Genomic DNA, 14,538 nt, shown 5'->3' with positions numbered 1-14,538 from the left:
TCAGTGGACTTAGACGGGTCTAATTCTGCACACAGCTGTACTGTAAAGGGTTAAAAAGCTGCCTACCACATCATTGCACAACTATTCATAGTTGCTTAACAGCTAACACTGGCATAACCTGTCAGGGAGTGCAAAACTGTAATGTGCCTTACAGCACTGCCATACCTCTGACATTCCCGTTAATAGCCGAAAGATAACAAATTACATGAACAATTAGTTTCTTTGAGATGCTAGGGCAAGACTTCTGGAGAACAGCAGACATATACAAGCAGGAAGTTTCACTTGGAACAAGTTTCTTGATCCTACTGCTTGACAGTCTCTGGTCACGTATAGTTTAAGCAAGCTCTCTGTGTAAGACAGCTGAATGTGGATTCTGCTCCCCAAAAACCTAGTATGCTTTCTTATATATAAACACAGGAAGGGCAGTGAAAAGAAAAAATTAAGCCTCAAGACTTAGAAAAGATTAACGTGAGTAGAGGCACAATAGCCACTTGAAAAGAACCACATGCGTTGGGCCTCCCTTTGTGATTTTTAGCACTGCACAAACCTAGGCTGGGGTTTTTCCATTGGCATGGTGAAGAATTTCCACTTTTCAGTGGCGAACTACTTTGCAGCTTCCCATGATTACATTTCAAGCATGTCTGACAACACCGTTGTAAAAAGGTAGTGATGAAGATCCAATTCACATCAAGGCTTTGCTCATCACAAAGTGTTCAGGACAATCTGATTAATTAAAAGCACTTCAGTAAATTCTGGGCCACTGTGATAATTTACTGCTTTAAGTAGCTACCCAAAGCTTTTAAGCAAATTGGACTTTCCCCCCCAACCCTCATTAATCTTCAGTTCCATCACCTTTTATAACACAGGACTGAACTTGATAATTCATGTAGAAGAAACAGATTTCTCAAGACCATTGCAGGAATTTTCCCAGTTTATTTCCCCCAACAAAAGCTCAAGAGAACAATCCAACAACTGAGAGTTCTCACCTGAGAGAGGCAGACTTGAGGGAAATATAACAATAAGATTTATGTAGGACTCAGGGTTAGCTCATCTATATACTCTGTATATAGTATATCCATTACTATTCTACCAGTAGTGCACAAAGCTTGGCTCCGGTAATGTCAAAACGTTTCATGTTTGGCTACCTGCTGCAGTGAAAGTTTACAAAACACTCTTTCCAAAATTACTCTGGAATACCAAATTCCCCAGAAAGCAATAGAGATTAAACCTCTCTTCCACACATGCGAGCTCAGTCGCCAATAACCCATGGCCCCACCTTGAGGAATGCCCTGCCTGAGGAGGTCAGAAGGGCCCCCATGCTCCTGTCATTTGGCAAACTATACAAAAGGGATTATTCAAAAAAGTGTTCATGTAAAGGCGACAGGGTTACGCAATAACAGAACAATCGACCTATGAGATAGCGGAAAGGGAAATTGACTATGTACTGGAAGTTTTCTGCATGTATTATTCTACTGTTGTTTCACAGAATCATAGAGTTGGAAGGGGCCATACAGGCTATCTAGTCCAAACCCCCGCCCAATGCAGGATCAGCATAAAGCACCCATGGTATCTTTCAGCCGCTGTTTAAAGACTGCCAGTGAGGGAGAGCTCACTACATTCTACACATAGTTTAAAGCCATTAGTATTGGTCTTATCCACTGCTATCCTCATGTCACCTATTGATATAATATCACTTTTCTTTGTTATAAACATACTCTTAAAATCTATGCCCATCCAGATGCTGGTAATACCAAGCCTAGTACATGTCATTAAAAGTCTCTTCATATTGACTGTATCAACCAATACTGTGTTTACTAGACATTTCTTCATAGGTATGTACTTAACATACCCTGCATAATCAGCTTTGAGTGTGAGACTCAACATCTTGAATTGGAACAAGAATTCTAAATGAAAGTCTAGTGAAAAAGGGAGCACCACAAGTACAATAAATAAGATGAATTTTTCATATTTAGTTTACCAGAAGGAATCTCAGTGGCAAAAGGCCAAAAATGTTTAAAAGTAACTTATTACCTTATGGAGTAACTTTCTTTTTCATCCCCCCCCCCCAAATAAAAACATCAAAAAACCCAACTATCCCCTTCATACACTCATTACCATTTGGGGCAATGTCCCATATGCTACATCTGGCTATGAAAGAACTCCCCAGCGAATTGGAAACTTCCATAAACAAATATGCAGATGGTAGATGGAAGTTAAATTATCTAAATTTAGCAAAAGAGCAGAAAACTGCCCCAATAGATACACATTAAAAATGGACCTCATTAACCAGACATGTATTGGGGTGGTTTTATTCGCTCTAGCAATATAAGCAATGAGTGCACAGTACCCTTCTCATTTCAGCAATCTGAGAAAATGATAGCATTTGGCCAGCATTTCAACAACTTTATCATGCTGGTAATGGTAATAAAGTGTTGAAATAGGCTTAACTTCTCCAGGTCTGCTTGCAATATGGTTCAGGTTTCTCAACCACACAACAGCATACGCAATGCCTGCATACTAATCATGATGGCATTTTCAGCACCAGGCTTTGCAAAGCATAATAAAATCCTAATGTAAGACCAAACTGAGCAGAATTACCTGCTTGGAAATCACCCCGGCTTTGCTGAAACTGGGCAAATGCTGTAAGATTATTGCTGTCATCTCCAAGCAACATTAGCTAAACCCACCTGAAGACTTCCAACATCCTGAACTCCGTAATAATTTACTAAATCTAGAAATTACTGAAAGAGCACTGATCTCATGGCCCATTATAACATATTGTTACTTGAGGGATACATTATTGGCTTTTAACACTATGTCACGGAAAGCAAAAAATTCCCCCTCTCAGCTCCTACTTTATCTATAGACATGTCCATAGTCTCAGGCTTTTTAAACACTTGTTTATAGATGACTGAGAATTTCTCCCATATAAGCCTACCAGGGAGTAAGACAGAGCTATTTGAGAGCAAGCTGCATTCTTGTGCAACACCCACTCATTTCAAGACAGCTCCATAGACTATTAATCAGGACAGTATTTATGTAGAAATCAAAAACAATGACCCAGCAATGCTGCTATTTCTCATAGCTATTTTATTGTGTACCACAAAACTGGCCTCAAGTCAAATTATGTTTGTTCTCATTTATTTTACAAACTGTTATGTAGAATTACAGGATAACCATGGACAAGGATGGAACAGTATTCCCAATTCCTAGAAATCATAATCTATTCTGCATATACTCAAGTGACCTGAGAAGATTAATTTTAGTCCTTACCATGGAATATGCAGAATATATTTTTTTTCTTTCATTATTATTATTTGGATGTATTGGCTGCCCTTCCCTGGAAACAGGCTGAGGGTGGCCTTTCTCCATCATAGAGACCCAAGGCAGTCTACATCATTCTCCTCTCCTCTGTTTTATCCTCACAATAACCCTGTGAGGTAGGTCAGGCTGAGGCTACATGACTGGCTCAAGGTCATTCTGTAAACCTCCATGGCAAAGTGGGGATTTTAACTTAGGTTCCCCAGCTCCTAGTCCAGCCCTTTAACTAGTATACCACAATGGCTGCCTTTTGTACTTCCCCCATGCCCCACCTAATTGTCATCTTTTTCCAGCTTCACAGGACAACCACAAGAATTATAAAGATGCTTCCTCATACACCTGGATTGAGGGAATCATTTTCCACCAAATATCTTTATTGCAATGAGATGGAAGAGGGTACCAGAAAGGGCGTGAACAGAAAGATGTAATTTGAAGTTACAAGTGAAACAACACTGCAAAGTTGTTCTTCATCAAAAATATAAATTATCTATCTGATTTCACGTAAGACTGAAGTGCACCAGAGCTTGTGAGTTCTTAACATGCTATCCATACAAATATGATGTTGGCATTGATAAAGATTTTATCAATAACACAGAAGATAGTCTTCCCCTTCAGATGTTATGTCTATGCATAAATCTTCCCAATCACAGTACCAAAGGATGTTTTGATGGTGAATCAACAATATGACCTTAAGAATAGTTTGGGATTTTTTAAATATAAAAGACTCTACACAAACATCCAATATATGGCAGTAATTGAATTGGTCCTCCAATTTAATCAGTGTTTCAGCAATGTACTTTCCTGAGCTTATTACGTTATTCAGTCTGGCTTCTTACTCAATTACTGTCTTGGCAGATGTCACTGCTGATGAAACATAATTTATGGAATAAATCTTGCAAGAACTATAAATCTAATTGTGAGTCCAACCTGGAAGAGAGAACTACAGAAAGTAGATGCCAAACATGGACATTAGGAAGTAGCAAGTTCTACTTCAAAAGAGCGTCATTCTGGCCCCAGACAGTTGTGTTATTCCCCCACTGCCTATTTGCACACTGATTAAAAAATCAGTTATTTAGGAGGCAACTCTATTAGAGGCACCTTTTGAAAACAAGTCCAAAATCTCCATATCAGTTTTAGCCAAGGAAAAAATATCTAGAAATAGCCAAGATCTGCAGGTTATATAATGTGGCAAGAAGGGAAAACACTGCTAATCATTTCTTTTAAAAATTAGGTGCTTGGGAAAGAATGAAGAAAAAATTGGCCAAGAGAAAATATGCACCAACTAATTTTTGACTGATAAGAACTGAAACAAGTGAAATCGCCATGGAATTTTTAGACAGATGTCAGCATCTCTTGTTCTTTATTAAAATTTGAAGGAAACAGAAAAACAAAATGGATACTGAAGGGACTGGTTTCAGAGCTTTTGTTTAATTAGAGCCACAGTTGATATTACTAACTTTGAGTGGGAAGAGGAAAACACACACTTTGAAGACACAAAGACAATGCCTCTTGATCTCTTCTGAAGCACCTACAGTTCCAATGAGATGGAGAAGTATCAGGACTGGCACCTCAATTTCCAGGTTAAGAGAGTAGGTACGAGGAAACATGTTGATGGACTCCATGGTGCCCACAAATCCCATGCTAGGGATCACTAAAAATATCTAGATCTCACATTTAATAAAATTTGCCTCTATCCTGTTATCACAATGTTGGACACTTCTCCATCCCATATCTATAGGTGCCGCTATATCAGGTTAAGCAATCAGAAACTTCCTATTATCTAACCTCAGTTGAAGTTCAAGTTATTGTTAGACCTCTCAAGTTATTGTTAGACCTCTAGCCACGTATTCTGAAAAAGGTAAAAACTAAATGAAAGCAAGTAATACAAACAGCACTAGAATTCCTCACTGCTTAAACGATAACCTTGTAGTGCCCATATAGCAGACAGCATTTCAGTTTCAGGGTGAGCCAACAGCTAACACATCTGCAAATAAGGAAGACTTACAGCTGCCTTTATGTAATGTTTAGGGGCCAAAATCAACACTGAATGAACTCTTTCACAAGTGACCATGCAGACAACACGTGATTACCTTACCAGTGAGTTTAAGCTATACATATGGCTTCTAAAACGTACATAACACTAGCGGTCATTCACAATTCCCAGGATGTATACACACAAAAAAGTAGTTACTACATGCAGAATCTCCACAATGACTGATATAGGACTAATGCTAATTCCTGAATAACAGAGTCTTGATATGTAAATTAGAATCCAGAGCAGGAAACTTGTATTGATCCTACCTCCCACCTATTGGGAAGCAGTTCACTAAAAAAAACTGATCAGGCTTTGTATTAAAGACATTAATGCAGAATAAATTAATTTTGTGTTCTTTTAATTGCCTCTTTAACTACAGGTAACAGTATCACTAGCGACCAAACTAGAGGATACTTAGAAAAACAATTTTCCAAATTTAGACGTTGTCTATATACCACTCTGCCAGGGAATATGCCGAAGGCAACTAACAGAGCGAAATATAACATACTATAAAAGTCATTAACAATTAATAAATGATGAAGAAGAAGAAGAAGTTATTTTTATATGCCACTTTTCTCTACCAGAAGGAGTCTTGAAAGCACCTTCCTTTTCCTCTCCCCACACCCTGTGGGGTGGGTGAGGCTGAGAGAGCCCTGATATCACTGCCCGGTCCGAGCAGTTTTATCAGTGCTGTGGCGAGCCCAAGTTCACCCAGCTGGCTGCATGTGGGGAAGTGCAGAATTGAACCCGGCATGCCAGATTAGAAGTCTGCACTACTAACCACTACACCAAACTGGCGCTCCTAAAGGAATGGGAAGGAGAGGAATGGTAAGCCGCTTTGAGCCTCCTTCGGGTAGGGAAAAGCGGCATATAAGAACCAACTCTTCTTCTTCTTCTTCTAACCACTACACCAAAGTGTTGCATAGAACACTTAGCAAGATCAGCCCACTTTGAACATCAGCCTGTTAATTAAAAGGCTAGGTAAAAAGAACAGTTTTGGCCTAACACATAAAAGAAAGTAGTCTAGGCAACTGGTTAGCCTACAGGGGAGATGCAACACTGAAAATACCTGGAGGCAGGTATTAGAAACAGAGGAACAGCCAGGGACAAAGAAAACATTCTCCATTATTTATCTAAGCACACTAATTTCAACTGGTTTAGTCTGGAATAACTCTGCACAGGACCGCCTTGGTCAAGCAGTTCTTCTCAGACTCCGCTAAAGGCTTTAAAAGCAATCTGATCAAAGTAGGCAAAGAGCACTACGCAACAACTAGGTATACTCAAGACAGACCAGCGTCCTCAAAGCCCAATGCACAAATATAAAACTAACCCTCGGAAGACTGGTCTCCAGACAATACTACATCAATTCAAAACTGTATTTCATGGCAAAGCCTTCCCAACTCTGATGATTTACATAGGACTAGAAGAACTTAATGAAGTTTATTCCCTGCAGCCACTGGAAGTTAAAATAGGTTCAGCCTCTTTACTGATTTCCCTGATTGCTATCTAACAAGAAAAGCAGAGCAATCCTAAGCAAGTCTGCTCAGAAACATATCAATCAACTTATTCAATGGGGCTTGCTCCCAGAGCAATCCCACAGAGATCTACAGGGGAAAATGGTGAGTGGGAGAAGAAAAATCTTTAATCGCCTGAACCTAATGTTTAAGAAGAAACAAATAAACGCATACTCCAAATATTGTTTAAAAGTGAACTGCATTTCATCTTTCTAGATGACCATATGACAGACAATCAGGACCAATCTAAATAGCTAAATAGTACTGTCTTCCCCACACCCTTCTTTATATACTCTCGCAGAAAACAAATTCCTACAACTATACATTCTCTGAGAGTGGCAGTATATAAATATAAATTAAAAAAATACTTAACCCTATATCACCACATTCAAATTTTAGTGCCAAGCAAGTTTCTCACTCAAGCCAGAGTCTAAATATACTCTGAAGCTGGTTTCAGATCCCAAGTTTAGCAGGATCCCCTTTGGCTACTTCGAACCATTGCTACTAAAATTGCTAATAATAGGTCAAGATGGGTTTGTAGCAGCAGATAAGAGCATTAGTCCAGTAGCACCTTAGACTAACAAAATTTGTCACAGAAGTGATCCGTGACTCATGAAAGCAAAGTTTGTTACTCTTTAAGGTGCTACTGGACTCTTACCCTTTTCTATTGTTAGGGATGTAAAATTTAAGGCACTGCAGCTTGAATGTGTATTCCAGGAAAGAGGGAAGTGAGTGAGCAGTCCTGTGGCCACTTCCTAACTGTTTCATCTCAGTTATGAAATGCATGTCATTTTTTTGCTGCCCTTCTTTCAAAGGAGCTTATGGTGGTACATATCCCATATCTCAATTATTTTATATTCATTTATTTATTTATTGCTGGATGTATCTCCTGACACTCTCCAGGGCCTCGTGGCCGCTTACAATAATAAAACTTCATAAACCAATAAAAACCCCAATAAAACCCACACAGACCCTCCAAGAACGGCGGCTGAATTACCCTGAGCAGACTAACCTAGGGGTGGGGTGCGAGATGTAAATACCCATCCTGAGGAGGGGCCACATTGATCTTGGCTCGGGCTTCAACCCAAGACCTGGCGGAAGAGCTCCGTTTTACAGACCTTGTGGAACTGTGATAGCTCCCGGGAGCTCATTCCACCAGGTCAGGGCCAGGACCGAAAAAGCCCTGGCCCTAGTCAATGCCAGGTATACTTCCTTAGGACCAGGATCCTCCAACAGATTAGTACCCACAGAGCAAAGAGCTCTGCAGGGAGCATAAAGAGACAAGTAGTACCTCAGATTATAACTCACAGCTCTGACAAATAGAATTACCAGTATCACTTAAAAATATATATATCCTGTAGTGTAGATAGCTTCCTGTAGATAGCTTAAGACAGCTAACAACCTTATTATGTCTGCACCAGCAAAGTTACATCAAAAATTTAAATGCAACACCTGTCAAAATAACTTATCCCATCACAAAAATTAACTAATACTACTCAGGATGATACACGATGTTGCACAGAAGCTCAAAGAAAGCTTGATTATATACTTGAAGCCAAGATACGTGCTGGAACCACGTTCCTCAGAGTACATTATGTTGAGCATCAGCCTGCAAAAGGCAGGATGGCAAAGTCACGCTGAGGACATTTCCGCACATCTAAAAAAACAGCATTACACTAGCGTAATGGCGGAAGAGGGCAACGCACTTTACATGTGACTCTCTTCTGTCTGTCAATCAAGCCAGGCAACCAATCCCCTTTCTCAACCTTTTAAAGGGCCCGCAATACTTCATAATGCTTCTAGAAGGCAAAGGCCTGCATCTGAGACACAGAGCTGCAACACATACAAGCTTACTTGTGACTTAGGTCCTAATGAAATCAGTAGGGTTTGCTTCCTAGTAAGTATAGATTGGATTGACCTGCATGCCACATTTCCTGATTCTCTGGTTGTTCTGTAAAGTACACAAGTATTAATCAAAGAAAAAGGAACCAGAACTGTCAGGGAAAAGAAGTAAACTACATGACTGTTCCTGGGCACAAGAGCAATCATTTTCATAAGACTCATAAATCTTCTTGCAAAAGAGAGGCATCATCATAAATACTAAAAAAGACAATCACATTCTGCAACAGGAACATGTTCTAGAGACAATATTTCTATTTTTAAGGCAACCTTAAACTTCCTATGTGGATCAGATACTTAGACTAAACCTTACTTTGCAGGGAATCGGGGAGAGGGAAAGGAGCAATAGAATTTTTAAAAGCACAATGGTGAAAGTTATCCCTGCCCTTGCAATGAACTTCAACGTCTATATTCTATTGAGGCACCTATTATTTAGGAAACACAACTGCTTGTAGCAAACTTTCTAGAGGACTTTCTGAAGTACATAACAAGTAATTGATAAGGTCACTGTAAGAGAAGCTTGACAGAGGCTTTAAGCAGCTCTACAGACCTGCCTGGGAACCTGTCAGAACTAGAGAGCCCAGAAGCAGTTTAAGGCAGATTTCCTTTTTTCCCCTTCAAATAAGTGTGTGCCTTCTTTAATTAAAGAGAGATTCTCAAGCATGTTCAACTGAAAATCAGCTCTAACAACTCAGTATTCATTATCATTTACCTCTCAGGTCTCTAAACTGGATCAGTACAAATTAAACCAATGGAACAAGATTTTTTTTTCATTTCTAAGGTTTTACATGAAAGAGCATAATAAAAAAACAGAATATTACCAGTAAAAAGCTATTTTGTCCCCAAGTTTATTCTCATAGACATTTCTGTCCAACAGATTGTAGCAAATGTTAGTTGTAGCCCCTTTCATCCATTCAATGGAGATTTTTCCTTTAGTGACATCAAAGTTGTACTGCAGAAATGGTCCAGTATGCCGGCATCTCCAGTAAAATTCTTTGGCAATATCACCCCAAAATTCTGCAAAATAATAAATTAAAACTTTCAGACAACAGCTATTAGTATGAGGTATCTAAATTAGACAAAACTGAATGGATGTTATTTAAAGAAGAAAATGAATAAAGAGCACTAAGGATTCAAATGGCTGTAGCAGAACTAACATGGTATGGAAGGATACCGTACGTGTGCTTATGAGTCACTTTCAGTATATTGCTAATACAAAGGAATAACCGAATGTCTTCTGTACTAAATACTTGCGGGCAAATCACATATATTTCAATTAAAACTTCAAGGGACATTAAATAAGTATACTTTAAGAATGCATAATCCAGTTAAAATATGTGACTTTCCCTGCAATTAAAATGCACTGTTATACCTCTCTTCAGTCACTCGCAAAACACCCTCAAGGCTATATGTGACAGCTAGAGAAATATAGCCCTTTATACAACAGCAGGATTGACAAATCAGGCAGAATCCTGACACCAGACACTACGACTAATGAACCAGAATCTCACAAGGAAGTCAACCAAACATTCTCTCTCAAAACACACCTAAGTGGTTGAGGCAGAAACATATTGATGGCATCTCCATGCAGGGCCTTTGGTATCAAATGGGATGCTTCAATCAGATGCATGCAGAAATGCTTGCCTGTGACAGGTACACTGGTTAAAACCAAACACATCTCACATCTTACTGTTATTTCCTCAAGGAAAGCATTACGCATTTGCACAAATCAAAGAAAAGATTATGACAGCCATTTAGCTAGGGCACTTCCAGTGAGACCTTCCAGGTGCAATTAATTACATGCTTCCAAGACATTAAAATTACTGCCAACAATATACTTTACAACAATAACTTTTGCTATTTGATTTATCTTGTCATTCACTATGCCAATACTGTAGTACTAAATAGCTTCCAGAATATGTAAAACTTGAGCCACCTTGATAGCCAAATCTATGCCTTTTTGCATCTTGCCAAATAACCTGCAAGACAGATTGTTGCAGTCTTCCATTCAGAAAAAGGCCATTTTTTGCTAAGCCTTTGCCTTTATAACTAAGGTAACCAGATTTTAACATTGGTAAAGTGGGACAGCATTGACTGGGGGGGGGGGGGGAGAGTCTTGATTAAAATTTTGGTCTATATGGAGCAACAAAAAGTTTCATAGAACACAAAAACAGTATTGTAATATATATGTTTTAATTTCAACATAAGTACAATTTGCCAGGTACCCCCAGATGTCCTTCCAAAAGTGGGACAATCTGGTCACCTTATTTATAACACACCACCAACTTTAGCCTGCAAAGAAACACCAGGAACTTCTCTCCTACACCCCAGTGGAAAGTCAGAACACCTCATGCATGCAGCTTGCTCAAATTTTAATCTAGCATCTTTACTTCACCTGTATGAAGACATCAGGCAATGGTCTCCACCCCAATCAACTTACCCAACATTTTATAGACAACACAAATCTGAGTAGACACAATCTGAGCAGACATTTTCACGTTTATGCATCCTTCTCAGAGCTGGCCTACATATTAGCCCTTATTGACCCTACAGAGTTGCCTCACTGTTCTCAAACAGCAGCAGCAGTTTACTCTAGTAGCGATTTCAGTGATAAACTATCTTCCTTTAATGCTGTCTGCAGTGTCAGTGCAGGTATAGGCATGAGAGATACCACAAAATTGAAGTGCTGCCAACTAAGGATGGGCCCGAACTGGGAAAACTTCATTCAAGTTCAGGATGTGACCTTTTGGGTCCTAGAAACTCCAAAATCACAGGGCATCTCCATCTCCTATTCCTGCTCAGCAAGTTTGGTAAAGATATGGACCCCCAAACAAGGTGCCCCCAGGAAAGGCAGGAGCGTATATAACAGGCCTTGTGCAAGCTAGAGGCATCAAACTTGTGGCAGACCTACCTGAGATGCCCTTCTGCATGCCCATCAAAGAAGCCCCCCCCCCTGAAAGTGCTTTCTGGGGACATGTTGTCAAGTGTAAGTTCTGGGCCGCAGAATGGACAAAACAGATGTGTCCTAGTAGTGGACCCCTCTGGCATAGACCCCCACCTTTCCCCAAGGCAGCCTGCGGCCGAGATCTTGCCCCTCCTCTGGAATGCCATATTTCTATCTTCCCCAGGAACACAGTTGGGGTGGGGAGGGTCAGTATGGGGCTGGTGTGGGGGGCAGGGAGGTGGGAGGGAGATTTTTAATTGTTTTACTAAGTAGACTTTGTTGTGAACCACCGTAAGCCAGCTGTACTGGGAACGGAGGTATATAAATGTAACAAACAAACGAATAGATAAATAGATAAACTGCTGCCAGCCCCTCTACCCTGGCCTGGGAGCCACCCAAACAGTCACAGCTGGCTGCATGTCCCTGGCCCACCCTCCCTCTGTGAATCAATACCCTGATTACAAGACAAGGCCAACTCTCCAAACCTGTCTGGGTTTGTGAGCCATCTGCACCTCCCCAGGTCCACCCTCCCACCACAGACAGGCAATGTGACTGTAGGACAGTGCCAACATGCCTGCCCTACCCTTAGCCTAAGCACCACAGAGTGATTGCATCTCCCTGGGCGCACACTCCTTTTGCTGAGAAGGCTTGCACAGAAATGGGTATGTCTTCCTTTCTGCCTTCTGAGTCTGCCATTGAGCCCATGACCATCACGAACACAGGAAGTGTTATTTGGCCAGCCCCAGCCAGCAAGCTCTGTGACAGGATTAACACTCACCCTCATCATTCTTCACAGTCACAGTGGTAGGTGAGAGGGAGACTGTAACAAAGGAAAGGGTTCCTGGACACTTGGAGTCCTGGAAACAGGAGGAAGATGGAAGAACCTCCTAACCATGAGCCCTGGTCATGCCTACACTAGCCATCAGTATTAGTGTGTGTAATCTCGACAGTAGAGAACAAGCGAGAGATGTTGGCTTTTGAGCCCTGGGAGAGACAAGGGAAATGATCTCACCAGTGGCAAAACCAAAACAAGACCCAAAGGTAAAGGTTGTTGACCAGACATCAATCACCCAACAGCAGTGATGGTAACAGGTGATTTTATGGATTCAACTTGACCCCATCTCCTGGAAGGGAAGCCCAGAGAATCTGAGTTGCATGTGACCCCCTGGAACTCTCTATCAGCTACCAGGCAGGAAAACCATGCTGGTCCCAAGCAACCATTCTAGTCTCCAAGAGATGAACACATAGCTGTATTACCAGCCTTCCCTCATGCTGATGCAACACTACAAGAGCATTGCCTGGGAAATTACTGCTATATGCAAATACACTGATATAATACACCTGGAAAAAGAGGGGTGGGGGAGCATATACAGTGATGTAAAATGGGATAACCAAATAAACGCACAAAGGAAGCCATATTAGATGGCAACTGTATACTCCCACAATAAGTCTTTAGGGTAATGTCTCCTAAACTCAGCATGCCTGAAAGAACAGCAGCAAAGATGTAGGAATTTATAAACTTTTGTGCACAGCGTGGCAGCATCCAAACTGCTACCACCCCACTGGAGAGAAAGGTGCAGCCTAAATAAAGGAAATAAACAGGTAAATCTGTCATAACTGAGTACCAGGGATGCTTCTTACAATGCAGGGCGACCCAACGCTCAGCTGGGATTCAGACACATCACTTGTTTCAACAGGCTTCCGCTGCCAGTCAAAAGGCAACTGGTCCCAACCCTACAGAAATGAAGTCTATAACTACCTACAACTCCTTGCACACAGCTCTGTAAACAAGGCTGCCTCTTCTGCAGGAGTTCCCGAAGAGAGCCCAGCCAGTAAAGCCGGGTACAGGTTTATACCGGCTACCCGGTGTTCTAGGATGACACGCGGAAGCAGGGCCGTGGGAGCGCGGGGTGGCCGGGGCGAACGGAGCAGTTAAGTCCTGCGCGATTAAGAGGGCGGCTGCGGCCGGTCTTCGGGCGAACTGGCATCCCGCCTGGCTACGGAGGGCAGAGGGGGAGGCCAGGCGGAGCACATGGCAAGGCACAGAGCAGGACGGGGCACCAGCGGGCGGTGCGCGAGCCTCGTGTGCTCCGCGCGGCCGCCGCGTGCAAGGCGCCAAGCGCCCCAACGGCCCGCCCGACCTCGTTGACAGCCCCCTTGCCGCCCGCCCGCCCTGCGGCCAGGAAGCGCAGCCTGCAGGCCTCTCGGGGGCCGGCCGTGCTGCAGCCTGGCTGAGGCGCGCCGCGGCCGAACCGGGCCTGCTCTCTCGCTCTCTCGCTCACTCACCCTGCGGCTCCTCCACCGAGCGGCGGTAAAGCTCCCGGTACTTGTCCAAGGAGGGCACATGCGCCTCCCGCAAGAGCTCCGCCGGCGCCCGGAACACCCCGCCGCCGCGCTCCTCCTCAGGCAGCACCATCCTGCGCGCTCCGGGCGGCCGAGACGCTGCAGCCGGCCACGAGCGAGCGGGCGGCGGGCACTGAGCGGGGAAACGCCGCGGCGGGGCCGCCTTTGCCAGGCTCCGGCCGGGGGGAGGACCTAGCGGGAAGGGGAGGGGGGAGGCAGGCCACGCCCAGGCCTGGCCCGGCAGAGGGAGGGAGGGAAGGCGCGCCGAGCGGTGGGCCGGGCCGGGTTTGGCCGCCGAGGCGTGGCTGGAGCGCGGCTGTCGGCGGGCGCAACAAGTCTCGGCAGGGCCCTCCCCTCCCCAGCGTCACCGCCGGAGCAGAGGCAAGCCGCGGGTCTGGTTTTCGGGTTGCGGGCAGAAGGAAACGGGTCAAAATAGGGGCCTCCGCTGGCGCTTTGGAGTGGTTCGTTTCGTTCTGCTTCTG

At 43.0% G+C, this 14,538-nt stretch overlaps 1 protein-coding gene across 2 annotated transcripts in view; it reads right to left on the bottom strand.

The window, feature by feature from the left end:
• Positions 1 to 14,263, bottom strand: part of ACSS2 (acyl-CoA synthetase short chain family member 2) — a 49,994-nt gene extending 35,731 nt beyond the window's left edge. The window contains exons 1-2 of one of the 2 annotated variants that reach the window (XM_077335253.1): positions 14,000 to 14,263; positions 9,591 to 9,786 (exon numbers count right to left, since the gene is read on the bottom strand). In XM_077335253.1, coding sequence (XP_077191368.1) covers positions 9,591 to 9,786; positions 14,000 to 14,129 — 326 coding nt within the window. In that variant the 5' untranslated portion in view covers positions 14,130 to 14,263. The remainder of the gene's footprint in view (positions 1 to 9,590; positions 9,787 to 13,999) is intronic. The other variant, XM_077335255.1, reaches the window with a different exon arrangement.
• Positions 14,264 to 14,538: the final 275 nt, after the last annotated feature.

The sequence above is a fragment of the Paroedura picta genome, chromosome 4, assembly GCF_049243985.1.
Source record: "Paroedura picta isolate Pp20150507F chromosome 4, Ppicta_v3.0, whole genome shotgun sequence".
NCBI classification, from domain to species: domain Eukaryota; kingdom Metazoa; phylum Chordata; class Lepidosauria; order Squamata; family Gekkonidae; genus Paroedura; species Paroedura picta.
This window is presented reverse-complemented; position numbering and strand designations above follow the sequence as displayed.